The 18366-nt window shown below is 38.3% G+C and overlaps 1 protein-coding gene across 3 annotated transcripts in view; it reads left to right on the forward strand.

Annotated features, from left to right (window-relative positions):
• The window catches only part of ATE1 (arginyltransferase 1), an 82322-nt gene that overhangs the window by 47018 nt on the left and 16938 nt on the right, over positions 1–18366 (forward strand). For all 3 annotated transcript variants that reach the window (XM_086467247.1, XM_086467245.1, XM_086467246.1), the window contains one exon: positions 15767–15887. In XM_086467247.1, the coding sequence (XP_086323373.1) occupies positions 15767–15887 (121 nt within the window). The remainder of the gene's footprint in view (positions 1–15766; positions 15888–18366) is intronic.

Below are 18366 nucleotides of genomic sequence, written 5' to 3' on the forward strand. Positions count from 1 at the left end.
AAGCACACGCCTTGAATCTCTCTGCTGTTCCTTCTGGTTTAGCTAAGTCTGTGTTTAAAAGTTGCATTTTTCTTTCTTTCAGGTGAAAGAATGAGGTGACGAAACATAGAGGGTTTTATGGTTGTTCCTTACAGTGCCTATGGGAGGTGTTCTGGATGAGTTTTATCTTCCTTAGTATAGTAAATTATTATTTATAGTGCTATAGTAAATGCTGGAAGCGGCAGCTGAAGAAAGTAACAAATTAAGAATAAATAGAACCCAGAGCAAAGACGTGTTAGTTCTGGATTGCAGATGCTGTTAATTGATTGTGTTTTCACATCACCAGCATATCACTGGTAGGGGAGGAGCTTCCTTCGTGTGACCCTGAGGTAGCCGCCAACATTATTCAGATGCAAGTAATTTAAAAAGAGCTCTATACTCTCTTTAAGTGGTATTAGAGGCAGTGGTCGAAATCCCTGGAGCCTGCAGGCTCTTGGATGGTGCTGTGCTTTCACCAAGACTATCGTGAGGGCACTGGAGCTCTGAGAGATTCCACAGAGCGGGGCCCCAAGCCGAAAGGTCAATGGAGAACTGAAATATTTTTGTTACAGCTTCTTTAAAGCTTTTTCTTAATCTAATAAAATCAGTTCCCAAAGGCTTTCAAAGGTTGCCTTATTGGGGAGGCCTCGCGGGACCTGGGAGCATGGCGAAGTGTTGTCTTTTGAGTGAGAAATGAAAAAAAAAAAACCCACCCACAACCAAAAAGCCCTACAAAACCCCCTTACTGATTCCAGACACTACCCTGAGGTTTCTGTTTATCATGTGAGAGAGTTAACCACTGCCAAAAACTTTGTGTTTAGTTGTTTTCAACTGAATAACTGAACTGTTCTAAAAGGAATGACTGAAACTGTTAAGAGTAATTATTTGCTGTGTTAGATGTGTAGGATGACTTTGGGATTCTTTCTAGAAAGGTTTCAAGGGAGTAGATGATCTTTTTTTAAAATAATATAGTATTGTTTGTTTCCTTCCCCTTTCTTGTTCAGAATAAAAATGTTTTCACAAACAACACTGAGTTAGAATGACAAAAAAAGGGTATGAAAATGACCCCATTGTCAACTAATTGAAGAAGAATGGCTTCGTGGAGCAAAAGTACACAGGAACCAAATTCTCTGTTCATCCCAACACAAACCCTCTGTTGTTCTATGAATGGACAGAAGACAAGATGAGCTTTTTGTTCCACTGATCTGTTGATTTTTATTTATTTATTTAAGATATTAAGGGTAGTGTTCTGAAGGGTTACTTAGTGCTAATATGGTCAGTAAGGTTGATCCATGGTTTATTTAATGAATTTCTTTTTTTTTTTTAACATTTTTTCCATTTTAGTCTTTATCACTTGGCAGTGGTGGCTTGCTATTAACTGCTTTTAATTATCTTCCTTTCAGGAGGAAGGGGAGGAAGGTGGAGAGATGTTACAGTATATTGGAGAGGGGGGCTTGCTACTCTTTGCATCCTCCATTTATGTCATAGGGTGGCAGTGAAGGACACCGAGTAAAATGCTGTAGTGCCGGCAGAGGGTCAGAGAGCCCGTCCCCAGTTCTGCCCCTGCTTCTCAGTTTGGGCACTCCGAGAGTGCCGTGCAGGAAGATCAGGTGGGAAGGTCTCCATAGGGAGAAGCTTTGGGGCTGCTCCACTACAATTCCTGCTACGTTAGGTGTGGCACTGAGCACCTGTGCAGCCTAAATTGTTGCAGGGGATGGTATTTTATGTTTCTCATAAGTCCTTGTGTGCTTCTAATAGAGCTCAATTTGTAAGCCCCAACTGAAACTTTATTTTAGAAGATAAATGGGTTTCTTTCTCAGAACTGTATCTGTTTTGCTGTTTGCTGCTGCTGCTGGTTTAATGGATTTATGAGCACAAAATAATTGTCTATAATTGGGCGATGGTAAAGAAACTGTTAAATGTCGTCTTGATGGCATTGATGACTGAATTGTTAGTCCTCAAATGCACGTACTAACAGCCCCACCTTCTGATGAAGTTTTAGATGATAGTACATTTACCTCCTTGACTTGAGATGTGGGAAGAAGTTAGTGTGATGATCCAAGAAAAAAGATGCTAATATTCCTCAAGCCGATACCCGTTAAGTTGGAAAAGTTCGAACCACTGAAATCTCTTGTACGCTACAAGGTAAATCCTGTGTAAGATGTGCTTTCTTTAATGCTCTTGCCTCTGTGGTGGTTGCATGTCTTTAGAGCAACAACAAACAAGAATGACTGTGAACCTTCTCCCCGGAGTCTCTTAAAACTGCAGATACTGTTCCTTCCCTGAGATTTATGAACTCTTTCTGGGTTTACAGCCAAGTCTTTGGCTCCTGGCTGCGTTAGGTTGCTTGGACAGTGCAACACCAACAAAAAACTTCCTAAAGGGGCAGCTGGAGACCTTCTGCAGGGGGTGGTGGTGGTGTTGGAATGTGCCACGCTTCTGCCAAGCCTCATCAGCACAGCAGCCTCCCGGGGCCCGCTGCGAACTGCTGTGCGTTGAAACAGCTTTAGATGCCACCAGGGCTGAATAGGAGACAGAAAAGTTTAGAAACATTTTTGGCCGCTGTCCTTTAGATGTGTAGATCTGGATTAAACTATTGTGTCAGTATTTCTTGGCATATGATGGCAAGTGTTGAAGTATTTATCGTATTTTGCTCTCTGTTTGAGAAATGTGTTAAAAATGCACGGAAGCGCATGAAACTGCTTTTGTGCTTCAGGATATGCATGCACATGAATACAGTTCGGAGCTTTATTGACTTTTAAATGAAGCAAGGTGATTGCTTGGCCAATTTTTAATTATTTTAATGCTGAAAAGCGAGGATTATGAACTGTTAGAATGTCAACAAAGCACTTGATTTTTTTTGTAAGTGCAGTTCTAATTTTAGTGCTCCCCTAATCCTATATTTGGGTGCATATTTAAATATACCCTTGATTACCAGGTTCTGGTATGCTCAGGACTTAATGTAGTATATGATATAGTTACTCATTCCAGCCCATTTGCCTTCAAACTTGTTTTCTTCTGCAAAGGTGATTATAAAGAAAACAGTTTGCAAACATCTGGCTTTAAGAGAAAACTGAAGTGTTGATGTTTCAGCTCAAAGACTGCGGGGATACATCATGTGAAACAGTATGTTTTCCTAAACATGCAAGTAGACATTCATGTACCTTTTAAGGGTAATAATTTGGATGAAAGCATAATAGTGAGTCTGTTCTAACCAGCTACGAGAATAGTGTTGAACTTCAGCAGTTTTACAGAGCCACAACTGTGCACTTACAGTGTGCATTTACATTGCGAACAGATGCAAAATCTGCATGCGGAATTACTGCTACAGAACTTGCTAATATAATTTCATTTTGTTCCGCTTTGTGTAATAAAGATGGACTTAGTTGACAAGAATTCCAGTTCTATTTTGTTTATAATTAAGGAGACAGGATTCGTTAACATGAGGAGGAGTTTGAAAACAAGTCAATGTCAAAAAGAACACAATTATTTTTACTCTAGTATGTCCTCAGGCAATTATCATTCCCTGCAAAATAGCTTGACAAAAAAATCAATACATCTCTCTGTCTAACCATACTTTCTGTGTCTTATTCCTACATTTGTTTAATGATCCTGTATTTGCATTCTTTCCCCTCTTTCTTATATTTAGCATAGTCCCAGGGGGACTCCAATGCATTGAAGCTCAGAAACTCCGGGGCTCTCCCAGTTTAGCATTTCTTCTGGCCACTGACGTAGCTTCAGCCTGTGTTTCACTTCTGAGTGTTAAGGCTGAGAAGGTGAACAGGAGCTGGTACGTGCCATGGTGGCAGCTCAGATTCCGCTTTCTGCTGCCTTGGGGGTTTTTGGCTCTTACAGTGGCTGTTGGCGTGCGCTGTCGGGGAGGCGTGCTGCCTGGCTGCTTGCCTTTACACATTTCGTTTTGGAGACCACTCACCAGCTCTTCTGGGGTGACAAAACCTACACATTTTTTGCAGTACAGCTTTTTTGTCTCCTTTTGAGACTGTTGCAGTGAGATCAATGGTGGCTTGAGTTCAGGCCTGTGGTTTGTGAGCTCCACATGCTGAGATGGTCCCAGGGAGAAGTCGGATGGTCTCCTGCTGAGAACGGACTCCTCGGAGAGCACAGAGAGGCTTTGTTTACAAATTCCCCTCTCCCAGCAAACAAAGCTAGCTTGTTTAACAAACACTTCACAAACAAAATGGACCTAAAATTAGAATGCTTATTTCATGAATGAAAACTTACTATGAAAATAAACATTTTTAGGGACAATGGAAGAAACTTCTTTCAAAGTGCACTTCTTTTGGTGGTCCGGAATTTTTGTGCAGATACTCGTTGATCCTTTGTACAGATAGCTGTTGTTGCTTTACTTGCTGTAAAGATTTAAGTTTTAACACATGCTTGGAATACTGTGGCAAAGCGAGCCTTTTTATTTATTTGTTCATTTTTTAAATCTGCAGATGTAAGAGAGACAAGTAGGTTTAGATTTTTTTGGCAGGAGTTTTTTGCTCTGTCCTGATAATATAAATTGTAGATGCTTAAACACTGAGATTTTTCATTGCCCTTATACTCTCCTTCAGATTTTAGGCTGAATAACATCTTTTTGTGTGTGTTAACTTGCGTTTCACAATATTATCTAGTCAAGTTCCTACAGAAATGAAGTTTTTACTAAGCTTTCTTGTGCTGTTTTCTTCACTTTGTCCTACAACTTTACTCTTTTCTACTACCCTAAGATTACTGTTAGCACCTTTTTGTGTATATATACCCCTTTGTTGAAGTTGTTTCTTCAGTACTGGTTGTCTGTGTTTCAGTGTTGAATGACCAAAGGTAAATGATTTGGCTTTTACTAGGTTTGTTGTTGTTAGAACATGTCAAGTGTACCATATGTGGATAGAAAGCCTTAAAGTTAGAAATCTTGTACTGTTCCGAATTAGCGATTCAGAATATGATTTCTTGTTCTTAGATGTATGAACACAAATAGAAATAAAAAAAGCCGGAGTGGCAATTTTTAAAGTGACATTATTTTTCACCATAATTTAGTTGCATAAATGCTTTTGAAAATCCAACATGGTTTATCTTAATCTAAAGCCAACATCTCACAGCCGAGTTCTTAATTAGGAGTATATTTCAACTTGTGAATATCAGTGTGAAATCATCACAATTTGAAAAGCTGTCAATTAGTTTAGTATTTATTATGTCTTCAAATATTCCACAGACTGAGTCAAGAACAGGGCATGAAGGTGAAGTATGAAATTATTTGTTCAGTATAAGGCTACCATCCGCCCAGACTTTCCTGGGTAGGTTTGTTTTACAGAAAAATATTCTAAAACAGAAAAAGATTTTAAACCATGCTTACTTCATTTAAATTCTATCAGGTTAAGTCTGTGTTTGGGTATCTTTTTTTTTTTTTCTATTAAATAAACATGGTCTGTAGTGTTTTACTTTGATAACTAGGTAGTAGAAGCCTTTTTGACAGGGCATTAATTCAGTTTTCCTGTGGAGTATGTCTGTAAGCTGCTTAGATGAATGCTGTTCTTTTAGATATGACTCCAGTTAGTGTGGTATTAATGAATGTTTAAAGCTATTTGATATCGATGTGACAGTTTTGTGTATGTAAGTGTAGAGCGTGAGTATGATATATTAGGTTGTACATATTTTTCCTGTGATTATTTCACATAAATGTTAAATATAAGAAACTTTAGTACTTAATTGCATGCATTTAATGAACTTAAAAAATATGGTCAGTTTATGACAGCTCTTCAAGAGAAAGATATGGGATCCACATGATCGAAACACTCCTTTTTTTTTTTTTTTTTTCATTTCTTTTGCTTCTCCCAGCTGCCAAAATAAAGTCCTTTTGAGATAGACCTAAGTCAACATAGTTGGTGTCTCTCTAATGAAGCATTCCTCTTGAGGCCCCTCCTTGGGTTTTATCTTCTTGTTGTAGTTTTCTTTTAATCTCTCCTTCCAAGTTTAATGCTAGGGTCTCCTTAAGAATTTCTGCTGCAGATTTAAAGTAAACAAGTTGGATTTCAGTAATTATACCATTTTTTTTCCCCAAGACCTTTGTTTTTTGAAGTAAAAAGGCAACTTATAGTACATTTTTTCCTGTAATATACTTGATATTTTTTTAAGTTGTTGAAAAATTGTTGGCTAAAATTCAGCAGAGCTAATATTCATCAAATGTACGAGCTTAACTCTTCTTTCTTACTGTTTTCTGCTCAAGCTTTCTCAAACTGTGCTGCTTTTTAGGATTTTTGAGTAGCTTCTCTGTGGGCAAGATGCATACTAGCTTCCAGCTTCAGAAGTGTATCTATCTGGTACCATATTTAATCACCTTGTTGCCAACTGGATTTTTAGTGGCAATTTCCAGTAAATGTTAACTGGTTTTATGTATTTTATTTAAAAATAACAAAATCATGGTTTTCCCTGTAAAATTTTTGAACATAGAGCTGTTTAAAATTCGTAGGGAGTCTCTGTCTCTAATTGTGCACAAATACACCTTGAATTAGAAACGTTCTTTGGAATTTCAGTCTTTTGTCAATGTCACCATTCTGCCAGTTTAGTATCACTGATACTAAATATTAGTAAATGAGAGAGATAAAATGGCAATATTTGAAGCTGTGCAATGTTTTAATGTTCTTGGTGGCAGTCTCTGGAATTCCAGCCAGGAATGTATAGTAGAGTTTTCCTGTAAATACCATCCCATGTCAGCATTTCTTATTTTTGTATTTCAAACACCAGTTTATGTAGCAACACTGAAAGCTAAACTTAGTTTCAGTAGTTTATTTTAGGAAAATCCATTGTGTGCAGCACAGATTAACAGATATAAACAAAAAAAAGAAATAATAATAAAAAAAGGAACCTTGGGAAATACAAAAAAGGCAAGATAGATACAGCAGTAGTTTGATGATGTAAAAGTACTTAGAAAACATGCTTAAAAAGCGACCCTAATTTTATGTAAGCTTCTTTTGCATAGCTACATACTTGTAATATTTCTCTTTGCTTCTCAGTTTCAGGAGTTGTCTTCATACTTGTCTGTCATTTGGGTATTATTATTTCAGCTTTGGGTAAACAGTCAGCCAACTTAGGGCAGTTCAGAATCCATAAACGTGCTGTTTCTGTCGTCAAAAGTCTGGAACCAGGGTACAATAGGTGTTGCAGGGTAAATAATGCACGTTATTGGTCTTGAAGGGGCCATTCTGTAATGCTTTGTACCGTTGTCTCTACAGTGTGAAACACCACGTACACGGCAAATTCAGCCCTGTAGCGTTCACTGTTTAGATTAAGCTTACTGAAATCTAAGAACAGCAAGTGTAAAACTTGTGTTTAGGTATCTATCCATCCATCTTTCTTACTTGGAAAAAAACGAGTGAGAACAGATACGGGGTGGGAATAGGCGGAGATATTTGATGGCTGGTGGCCAAGCTCAGAAATGTTACTGTACGCTGGACACCTGTTGGCTTGAGTAAATCTCAAAACGCAAAGAATATGAACACAGAAAAACTGAGAACTACGCCCCTGCAAAAGTTGTCTTTAAGTTATCTTTTTATAAGTATTCATTTAAATATGTGTTTGTCTATCTAGTCATCAAGGAGATATTTAACTATAGTTTTTGATGTGATTTCTGAACATACAGATTTTTTCCTCTTCTGTGCAAGCCTAATCACTGGCTTTATTCCAAATATAGTGGCTTTAATATGGTGACTTCAGATAGAGTGGCTTTAGTTGCTTAAAACGAGGAATGGAAAACTCTAACTTGCTGCTCTTCATAAATGAAAAAGAACAAACTCTTGGCAAGAAGTCTTGGAGGGGAAAGAGAGAGCAACACTTGAAAATGGTGGACAGTATGCCCAGAGCTGTGCGTTATCTTTAGCTCCGGACAGTTGCATCCCAAGCCGATAAAACAGAGACGATAAACACCGGCCGTGCAGACGTCACTGCTGCAGCAGCTCTCCACGACAGTGAAGCGAAAGTCTCTTGAGCATACTAATTACTGTTAACTTTTACACTTGAAACCAGAATTATCTCACTGACTAATCCGGTGGTGTTAGAGAGGGTTATGGATGTACCTTATCTCAAGCAGCACTTGGTTGGCTTCTTGGATCTTGCTGGTGGCGCGCTTGTATGTTAATGTGCAGCAGTTCGTAGCTTGGATCTTGTGACGTAAACATCCACAGCCTCCCTTAGCTTGTTATACTCAGTGAGTGGAGGGAAAGAGAATATTGACATGTAAAAGGAGGAAGAAGGGGTGGACAGAATTAGAGAGGAAAAGGGAAAGGAAAAAAACCCCCCACCTATCCCAGTTTTTCACCTTTTTTCGTCAATGGAAAGCAATTTTTTCTCTAGCAGTCCATGAGCCTTTTCAGGCACCTGTTGGCCATTTTCCAGTATCAAAAGCAAGCCAGAAAGCGTTAGATCCATCGGATTATTTTTATGAAAGAGGACAAGGTGAAAGCAGCTCTTTAGAGTGTACACTGAGTTATCAAGATAGCAGGATCCAAACAATTCGGGAGATTCCTAGGAATAGCATGTGTTGGGAAAACAAATGATGATACTTTCTGAAAGTTTGGGGGGCGGGGGGAAGTGTTTCTTTGTAAGTGCTTCTGTGCAGACCATAGGCAAATAAAGTGCTGAGGTTTACCTCAAATCTGAGTGAAACGTAAGGTAAATTTAATTCCATTTTTGTGGTGGATTAAGAGCATGTAGACGGTTAATGGCCAAATAACGGCATTGTAGTTGTGGGATATTGAGCATGAATCTTGGCTGTCTTCCTTTTTTTCTTTTGCCCTTTATCTTTATCTGTTTTACACTTACCCGAGTTAAGTTATTTACCTGGGGGACACCATGAAAACCTTCTGAAACACTGCAAACTTCTGATGTTTAGTGAAGAACAGCTAAATATGAATATGTAGTCAGTACTTGTAGGAAACGATTGTTTCCTGCTAGTTGTAAGCCATGCAGGAAACAAGTGGCGTATCTATTTTCTCCTTGGAAACAGTTTGTCATCAGTTATTTCTGTTAATACTTTACATTGAATTGGGAATTAAACCGAAAAGAGGTGAAAGTTGACAAATTGTACCATTGCTATTGTCAGTCAGTTTAAGGATTGTTGGGGGACATTTAAAATAAAAATAGCAAAAAGGTAGTGTCATAACAAATTAACTGACCTGAATAAGTGTTGGTATACTTCTGTTCGAAATACAGCTTCAAATGATGTTTACATTTCGCTTATGGGAAACCAAACAGTATAGGAGGAGGTTGGGTATTTGCTCTGAGTTTCTGTGTTTGAGAAGTGTTGAGAAGCACGTTACAGCTCCTTGTGAAATTCCCGTTACGCAGGTTTTGTGCCTGTAACGAAAAGAATGAGAATCAGCACAGCTTTTTGAAGAGGAAGGACTAGCACGTTGTACGCTTCCCTAAAGCAGTTTGAGTTCTATGAGCTACAAAGTGAATTTTGGTTATTATCCATAACATCTTTGAAGGATTACAGTGCATTATTCTTTAATAAAACAGAAAGGTGGCTAAGCTCACAAGAATGCAGCTCTGGGGTCCTAAAAATGATGATAGCGTAATTAATTCAGTTTGCAGTTTGGATAAAATCAGTTTGTTTGATACTGGCACTTGAGTATCAGACAGTCTGCAACTGTGGACCTCACGGTTAAATCCAACTTGTTCTTACTTTTTCATTGTCTTACCCACAAAGTATACATTGGCTGATTTAACTCCTCTTTGGTATATGCTTTCTTGTATGCTGAATACTTTTTGATGATAAATCTGAAGTCTCCAGCCATCTCTCATTGATAAAGCTCTTTGCTTTATTCTGTAACTGTTTAGCTTGGGGATTTTTGTTTGTTTAAAAAAGCTTTAATAATAAAAAAAATGTGATTATGAGGGAGTGAATTTGTGTAGGTTGTTTTGGGGTGGGGTTTTCTGGTTGGTTTTCTTGAGTCTTTCAGGCCTTCCACAGCTGGATCCCGTGTCAGCGAGTGGTTAGAAGCACAAACGGATTCAGATGTCGAGCTCTTTGTCCCCGCCGGCGCTGGCTCACCCCGCGGGCGCGGCGTGCCACGGTCCGGCCTCCGTCTGTGCGAGCCCAGCAGTTCGAGTTACTTGCCAAGGACTCTCCTGGGGATCGATAAAGTCTATTTCTGTTTATGTAACGAAATCAGGGAGCAAGGGTCTGCTGTAGTACTTTGCTGATGGGATTCCAGCAGGGTTGTCTTTCAGTGAAAAGGCGGAATTTAATAAACCTGTAGTCTGGCGCGCTCTGTCTTGGGCGGTGCTGCCTCGCTGTAGTGGATTGCTGTTGATAATTTGAGGTTACTTTATTTACATAGTCCTGAGAGCTTCTTTTTAAGCAGCTGGCTGGAAATGGAGATGAAGGCAGTCTTAATTCACTTTTAATAAAAGATCAATGGGTTTATTGGGAAAAAATAGAATACAGATGTAAAGTGTACCTGATAAAAGAATTAAATGTGTATTTAACCTTCCCATTTTATTTTTTCAGTGCTACTGGTGCTTGACCCTCTTTGTTTTTGAGACTATTCTCTTTCTTGGTAGTTTTACATTTTAAATTTTACTTAGACTACAAAAACAAACTCTGCTGGTGTTTTTCATCTCAAATGCTTACCAAATCCCTCAGATTTTACAAAATATTTAGAAAGTAATCTCCAGACTAAAGTCTCATTAAAACCTTTGCCCTTCCTGTGGAACAGAAGTTCAGAGAAGTTCTGGTTGGTTCTGATTTGGAAACTGTAAAACAAAAAAATATCATGGTGTGAAGTATTAATTTAGACTTGGCAGCCTAGCTGTAAAATTTATTTCCAGAAGCTTCCAATTAAAATGCAGCATGTCTAATAGAATACGGGAAAGCACCTTAAAGGCGCTTTCTTTTATATTATATAGCAGGTAAAATGCCCCAAACAATAGTGAAAATAAAACGTCTTGGAGGCATTTTTGTATAAAACAATCACAATTACATTGCAGTGAGTTGACTTGGTAGAAGAAACCATGTAGTCAGGAATTGCTTAGCTTTACTAATTTTCAGTATTGCTTTTTAGTCAAGCCATTTGATAGCTTAGTCAGATATTCATAAAGAGGCAACGTTTTTCTTTTGGTTTTCTTTCTATCTTTATTATACCTTGTGCTCTCCTGCTCCTTCAACAATGCGGTTGGGATATTTTTCCGTCTGTGGCCTTTTCTCCTTGTTTCAAAAGAGAGAAGTCAAAGTCAGAAACGGGACAGCCTGACTAGGACGGTTAAAGGTCTGGAACACCTTATGTAAGGGGATGCAGTAAAGAATTTAGGTCTCTTCAGACTGATGGAGGCACCATGTTTCTCTGTAAAATCATGAGTGGCATAGTGATGAGCCAACGATTGTTCGCTGCATTTCTATCACAGAGATGGGAATGGTCATCCAACAGAACTACTGTTTGCAGATTGAAGTAAATCAAAGCAGTTGTTTAGGATTATTGAATGGCAAAATGCATTATTACTGAAGTGACCTGCTTGTGGAAGGATCTGTATTGCAAACTGTTGGAGGTCGAGAGCATTGGCAGAGTAACGCTGTGTGCTTACACTGTTCTTTCAGTTTTCCCTGAGTATTTTCTATCTCGGCTCTCAGAGATGGGATATTTCACTATGCCATGGACATCTGGTACAACCTGCCGTGGCTGTTACAGCAGCTCAAAACGTGTTGATATTCTGTCTCAAGAAGCGTGTTTCTGGATGTCCATGAAAATTTTAAACAGCATCAAAAAATAATGAAATTCTAGGCAGATGTAATTATTTCGAAAGACATTTCAAAATAGCACGTTTTACATCCTGTTGGATATTTCTTGACAAAATGTGGATGCACAGACAGAAATATGTGCAGTTGCTGTATATTGACAGAGTGCATTTCATCAGCAGGTGGTATTGGGTTTAAGAAGCTGAAACATAAGACAAGTGCTTAGGGATGGTCTGTAAGATGATCCTTTTTGTTGAAAGTCTTGTAGTTAAGTATTCCCAAGATGATCTGGACAGTATAAACAGTGCTACTGTTCAAGAGCTTTTATATTATGAGATAAAAGAAAGCAGAATGTTTTCAGTTGTGGAATTTTGCCATAGAGAGAATTACTTCTGAAATGTACGCTAATTTAGTCTGAAGCCAAAGAGAAATGATTTTCAAAAACAGTTTTGCAAATCTGATTAAGTTCTTCTGATAAATAGCTCTGCAGCAGTTCCCTTCAGGAGATCCCCTTTCTATTTGGATTTATTTTGGGTGTATACTGCAAATCAGCAATATTAAGAATAAGAAGGAATATCTATAGTATGCTTAGAGGCAATTTTTTTAGATGATGTAATCATTTTAGAGTGAACAATGAAATTCAAACATTTTTCTTGAAGTACGTGTGCTCCTGTGGATGAAGCAGATCTGGCTGGGTTCTCAGGTTTTGATTTTTTCACAGTCCAGGAATAAGGGGAGGGGGGGGGGGGGGGAAGTGAAGTGGATCCATAGTTATTTATTTTCACATTGAGGTTTTAAACATCTTAAAGGAAGAAAGTAAATTGAGAGTAAGTGCTTGGGGGGTGGGGGGAAAGGTAAAAGCCCATAGAAATTACTGCGTTTGATTCAACAAGTTCTGTGGATTCCCTTTTTAATACTATCAATAGAGGCACAGTGCCAGTGCTGTTCATTGGGAAACTGGCCTCTGTATGTCCCTGTGTTCCCACTTCCTCCACGGAATGAGTCATGGGATGTGGGTTTAACCAGTCGTGTAAATAAAATGCCTTTACGGGAGAAATATCTTCCTTCCTTGGAAATACTTTTAGAAAGGGAGGATATTGAAGAGCATCAACGGCTTATGTAATTTTTACCTCTAATTACGGTGTGCGTCACTGGTCAGTGATGTGTCATCGCCTCAGCCTCACATCTTCAGGGAAGTTTATTAACAAGGTTCTAAATTTTGGGGGAAGAAAACATCTAAAGGAAGTCACCTCAGAACTGTTTTTTCCTTTTCCCTCCTAAGTAGGGTATTCCTGTGAGGAAAGGCTGAGAGACCTGGAGAAGAGGAGACTGAGAGGGGACCTTATCAATGCTTATAAATATCTAAAGGGCGGGTGTCAAGAGGATGAGGCCAGGCTCTTCTCAGTGGTGCCCAGTGACAGGACAAGGGGCAACGGGCACAAACTGGAGCACAAGAAGTTCTGCCTCAACATGAGGAAAAACTTTACCCTGAGGGTGACAGAGCACTGGAACAGGCTGCCCAGGGGGGTTGTGGAGTCTCCTTCCCTGGAGATATTCAAAACCCACCTGGACACAATCCTGTGTGACCTGCTCCGGGTGACCCTGCTTTAGCAAGGGAGTTGGACTAGATGATCTCCAGAGGTCCCTTCCAATCCTGACCAGTCTGTGATTCTGTGATGCCCAACATAAATGCTGAATCTACAGAAATGGGTTGGATAATCCATTTTTCCCATTATCGTTTTGCTCAGTGCTGAAGAAGTCTTTTTTGTTACAACCCAACTTGTCATGCTGCAACGTAGTTAATTTTACACATCCCATTTTATGACAGAATATGGCATTACCAAAGTAATTGGGAAATTTAGAATAGGGCTGCATAATGATACATTTTTCAAGTGTGAGATTGACGGCTGATATATTTCAAGATATAGGGGCAGTGTCTTGTAGGAAAGCTGTAAGTGGCTGAGCAACCTTCACTTACAGCCACAAGTATACCCATACTACTAGGAAAGACTAAATTGCCACCTTGTATTTTATGTGCTTAAGCAACAGCGCTGAAGGATGGTTACTTGGCTATTTCTGCCTTCTTGGCCAGTTGAGAAAATGTCTTTACATCAGCAAGTAACTGTGTTCAGTGGGTTTTGTTTGTTTGTTTGTTGGGTGGTTTTTTTTTGTTAAATCTGACTTTTTCCCCAAGTCCTTAAATTGTTTCATCTGAGTAATGGTGACTAAAAGTGTTCTTTAAGCATTACCTTCACATACCTTTCAAGTATTTCTGTTTAGATGGCATAGCATTTCAAAGTGGTTTATTTAATAATGTCATTTCCATTTTCTGGCTTTAGAGGATTTTCCAAGGCCTTGAGGTTTAAGCTTCTGCATGGAATTGGAGGAATACTGTTTTTATTTAATATAAAAATTTGCATTTAATTAAAAAAAAAAACCAAACCCAAACCCAACACACAGTAGTTGGAAGTCAATCCTGAATGTTTTTCAAATGAGAAAATGGGAGGCATACAGACTAATTTCGGAAAGATATATCAGGTATTTAACAAGGTTCAGCATGAAGCTTGGTTGGGTTTTGGGTTTGTTTTTTTTTCCTCATGTGGACAGTTATGACTTTGTTTTTATCAGAGATAATTTTTTTTATTTCTTACTCAACATTTTACAGCTGGTAGGAAATACATAATAAAAAAATAATTTTACTGTAAATACTGTGAAAAATTGAACAGTAAGAGAATAAAAAGAATTGGGAATCTCTATCAACATTCAAAAAATGGTTCTTCTGATTCTCCAGAATTGGATGTTGGTCTAAAAGAACAGCAGAGCTTGTGAATGTGATTTTTAAACAATATGTCTTTATCAACAGACTGTAGTCACAGGAATCATCTGTCTCTTCCCAAACATTGGTCAGCTTCGTTCAAGGACACTTTGCCTTTTTTCTTAGTGGATGTTGGAAAAAAAATCCACTTCATATCAAGATGATCATCTTCAGTACCTATTTAGAGTAGTTGATATGAAGAACTCTTAATGGCATCAACTGCAGTGTGACTTCCAATGCCCAGTCTTTTCACTGTTGCCTCAAGACCTGTATAATTGAGATCCTTAAACTTTCTCATTCTGTTTACTGTGTGGCTGTTTTTCAAGCTGATACATGTAATGAATTTTCAGTTTAAGAATTAATTTGATATTGCCTCCATATGGCTCTGAACGTCGAGAGGGTATGGATCAAATGAATAATGGCTCAAAGATAGATTTTTAACTTAAGTTAAAGGCCAATGAATAATCTTGTTTTAAATCAAATGAAGATCTGATTCGAGGAGGTTGTTAGTGCTGAGGTGGTGATTTTCTGTGTAGCTGAAGGGAAAATAATTATGGCTGCTTAGTTTCTGGGAATGTCTGCAAAGAGTATCTTTTTAATAAATCAACAAAAAGTGGTAGAATTTCACTAATCGTTATCTGTAAGCTATTCCAGGAAAATCTCCATGACTTAGAAAGAAAATGTTACTATTGAAGTAGCAATGAACAAAATACTTCATCACTAATGCAATAAAAATAGCATCCTGCTTACTATTAAGTGGGTTTTTCTATTAGATTTTTTTCCTTTGGTCTCCTTTATTTGCTAGAATTACCAGCACTTGAGACGAGCTGCTTTTGGAGGTGCTGAGTTTTTTAGTGTCAGCACCAGCTCAGCAGAACTCTAGAGGATAACTTAAATACAGAGTTTCTGTAAGAAAGCCAAAACTTTTCTAGTTCGTCTTGGATATCATAAAAATGTGTTAGTTAATTTTACTTTTTCTTCAAGTGCCAAGGTTAAGTTTGTATTCTTGAGGTGGTGCTGAAATTACTAAAGGAGTGATTTCAGTGAAGCTGTTTCTGACTCATTTGGTGTAGATTAGATTAAAACTATTTCTTGTTCATAGGAAAATCTGGAACGTTGTAGCTGGAGTGTTCTTGTGCAACTGACTACTCACTTTTTCTTTTTTCTTTTTTTTTTTTTTCCTCTTTCTCTTTTCTGTTTTCTAGGGTCAGTACAGACCCTCTGACCTGTTGTGTCCAGAGACCTACGTCTGGACGCCTATTGAGCAATGTCTGCCCCTGCTTGAGCACTCGAAATACTGTCGATTCAACCAGGACGTAAAAGCAAGTAAGTTTGCAAGTAATGATAGGTCTATAAATTGTTTGTCTGGTTTTATAATGTATTGGTGTCATCTGCTGCTGAAGCATTATGGAGGTCTTATCTGTAAAGGATAGAAAGTGTAAAATTCACAAGCAAGCATTAGCAAATAGAGAGTTTTAGCATAAAATAAGTAATTAGGATTTTAAGTACATTCTCTTTTACAGACTGTATGTAGTTCAAAATTAACACCTGTTGCTGCCTTTCAGTTAATTATATTTTTTGTTCTGTGCATGATCAAAACCAAGTAATTGTTCCTCCCTTACATTCCAGTTGGATGAATGCATAAAGAAAGGAAATTAGAATCGTACAGTTAAGTGAAAGGGTGGGAGAAGCTTAAAGGCATCAAGTGCTTTTGTTAAGAAACAAACTGGCAGATTTACTTTAACAATTTGTCAGTGAATTTGAAGAATACAAGCAACAGCAGAAACACCCTTAAACATCTTGAAGTAGACTGGACGTAGATTTTTACATGCTGTAAAATAGATACTTAGTGATGTGCCAGCATAGAATGGTTGAAAATACTACTGACCAGAACATAATACAGTAATGGTAATGGAAACCAATACAATCAAATGGGAAAAAAAAAAAAATGTGTACTTGCTTTGGCTGTTGACTCTGTGAGTGGGTTCTGGACCCCAGGGGAGCTGTGTTAGAGACAATTTGGTGTGGTGCTTGGGTGGAAAGCAGAAAACTGATTAACTTCTTTCACAAATTACAAATTGCTGAATGTCCTCATCTTGAAATTTTCGCTTTCCCCACTGAATAACAGTTGAGGAAGATTGTGGTATTATCCAAAGTTGTCAGTGATTAAGCTCAAGGGTATGTAAAACCATGGTCTGTTTCTAGCCATCAAAATACAGATTTGCCTGGCTCTGAATTTGAGTAGTCTTCAACAATTGCTACTTTTCGCCGCTGTGGTTTAATACAATTCTCTTTCACTAGCTGGTTAAATGTTAACTGTTGGAAGGGCAGGATGTAGATAAATGAAAGGAATTTGAAGAGAGATGACCACTTAAGCAGGATTGTAAACTTCTGGAAAAGCTGCTTGAATTCCTTGCTTTTCCCTCATCCTGTGCATGTTTACCATTTATGCCATGTCTTGGTTGCAAGCGCTAAGCTAATAATTATAATTACTACCAAAATGAGGTTCAAATGCATTTCTAGATATAGATATCAATTTAAAAGTTCTAGTGGCAGAATCACCTGTGCAAATAGAGAATGTTCTTTAGGGATTGTGCAGGATGCAGTGGGAAATACGCTGGGGAGCGTGCTTGGATGCTCTTTGAAAAAAGTATTTATCACCATGGGAAAAGCTCAATGTGTAAGAGATTTAAATGGGTGGCACATCATGTCTTGATCAACTGGAATAATCGTTAGATCGGTGAGAGGAAATTGGAAAAAAAATGACAAAGGTAGGAGGGAGAAGGAAAATGGTTTTGGAGGCCGGTGGTGTTCAGGGTACGCTTGTTATTCAGAAAGAAAAAGGTGTATTAATGTAAGTGCAAAAATGACAACTAAACTTCTGCCTTTGAAGGTGTTAACCCCGTACAAGCAAAGGGGCATCATCTTCTCAATTCTGTGAAATTCCTGTGGCATACCACGCATTTGGAAACTGCAGGGTATAAAACTTTGCATCGTTATCAGCACAGAATACCTCACTCCAGACACTACTGGAACTGTGACTTACGTCCTGTGGTTTAAGGAAATTAAAACATAGCTACGCGTTGAAATGCACTGGACCTGCTGTGAGCTTATAGTCATTTGAGGTTTAATAGTTGCTGGCTCTAAGGAAGCTATTTCTCCACAGTAAAATCAGTTTCTTTCTTTACTCTCTACGATAGTCAGTAATATGAGTTTAATGAAGTTACTGTGAATTTAAAAAAGAGGAATAGGAACGATCATGTGCTTCGTTCCTCTTGAATCGGCTTTCTGTAATGCTGCCCATAATGATGTGGGTGAAGTAGGTCATGATTTATCAGGAGTGGGACATCCAATGTAGAAACCCAGGGCAATAACCAGATCCAGTAAACAAGTGGGAGAAACAGTGCGACTTGCATTGCTGCCTGGGGCAGTAAGAGCCACTGGAAGTAGTCATCTTCTAATATTGCCTGTAACATCAGAAAACTTCTGAAACGTTACCTCACGCTAGTTTGTTCAACATGTTTGGCAATGTTTGAACTTCTTTTCCCTCCCTTTAAAAAAAAACCTAATAAGTTACCAGTTGCAGGTTATGAAAATCATTGTAGAACGGCAACAAAGGCTACTTTAGGAGAGGGTGCTGTGTGCTCTGACCTTCCGAGTCCCTGCAACGTAAGGATTTCTGAGTATTCATACACATTACATTGCAGAGATCCTTCCTATAATCAGTTTTATTTTTTCTTTTCTGAAAAAAAAGATGCTCACAAAAGGTAGCAAAATTTTTCCAAAGTATCAGAAAATATTAATT

The sequence above is a fragment of the Leptosomus discolor genome, chromosome 6, assembly GCF_034619465.1.
Source record: "Leptosomus discolor isolate bLepDis1 chromosome 6, bLepDis1.hap2, whole genome shotgun sequence".
NCBI classification, from domain to species: Eukaryota; Metazoa; Chordata; class Aves; order Leptosomiformes; family Leptosomidae; genus Leptosomus; species Leptosomus discolor.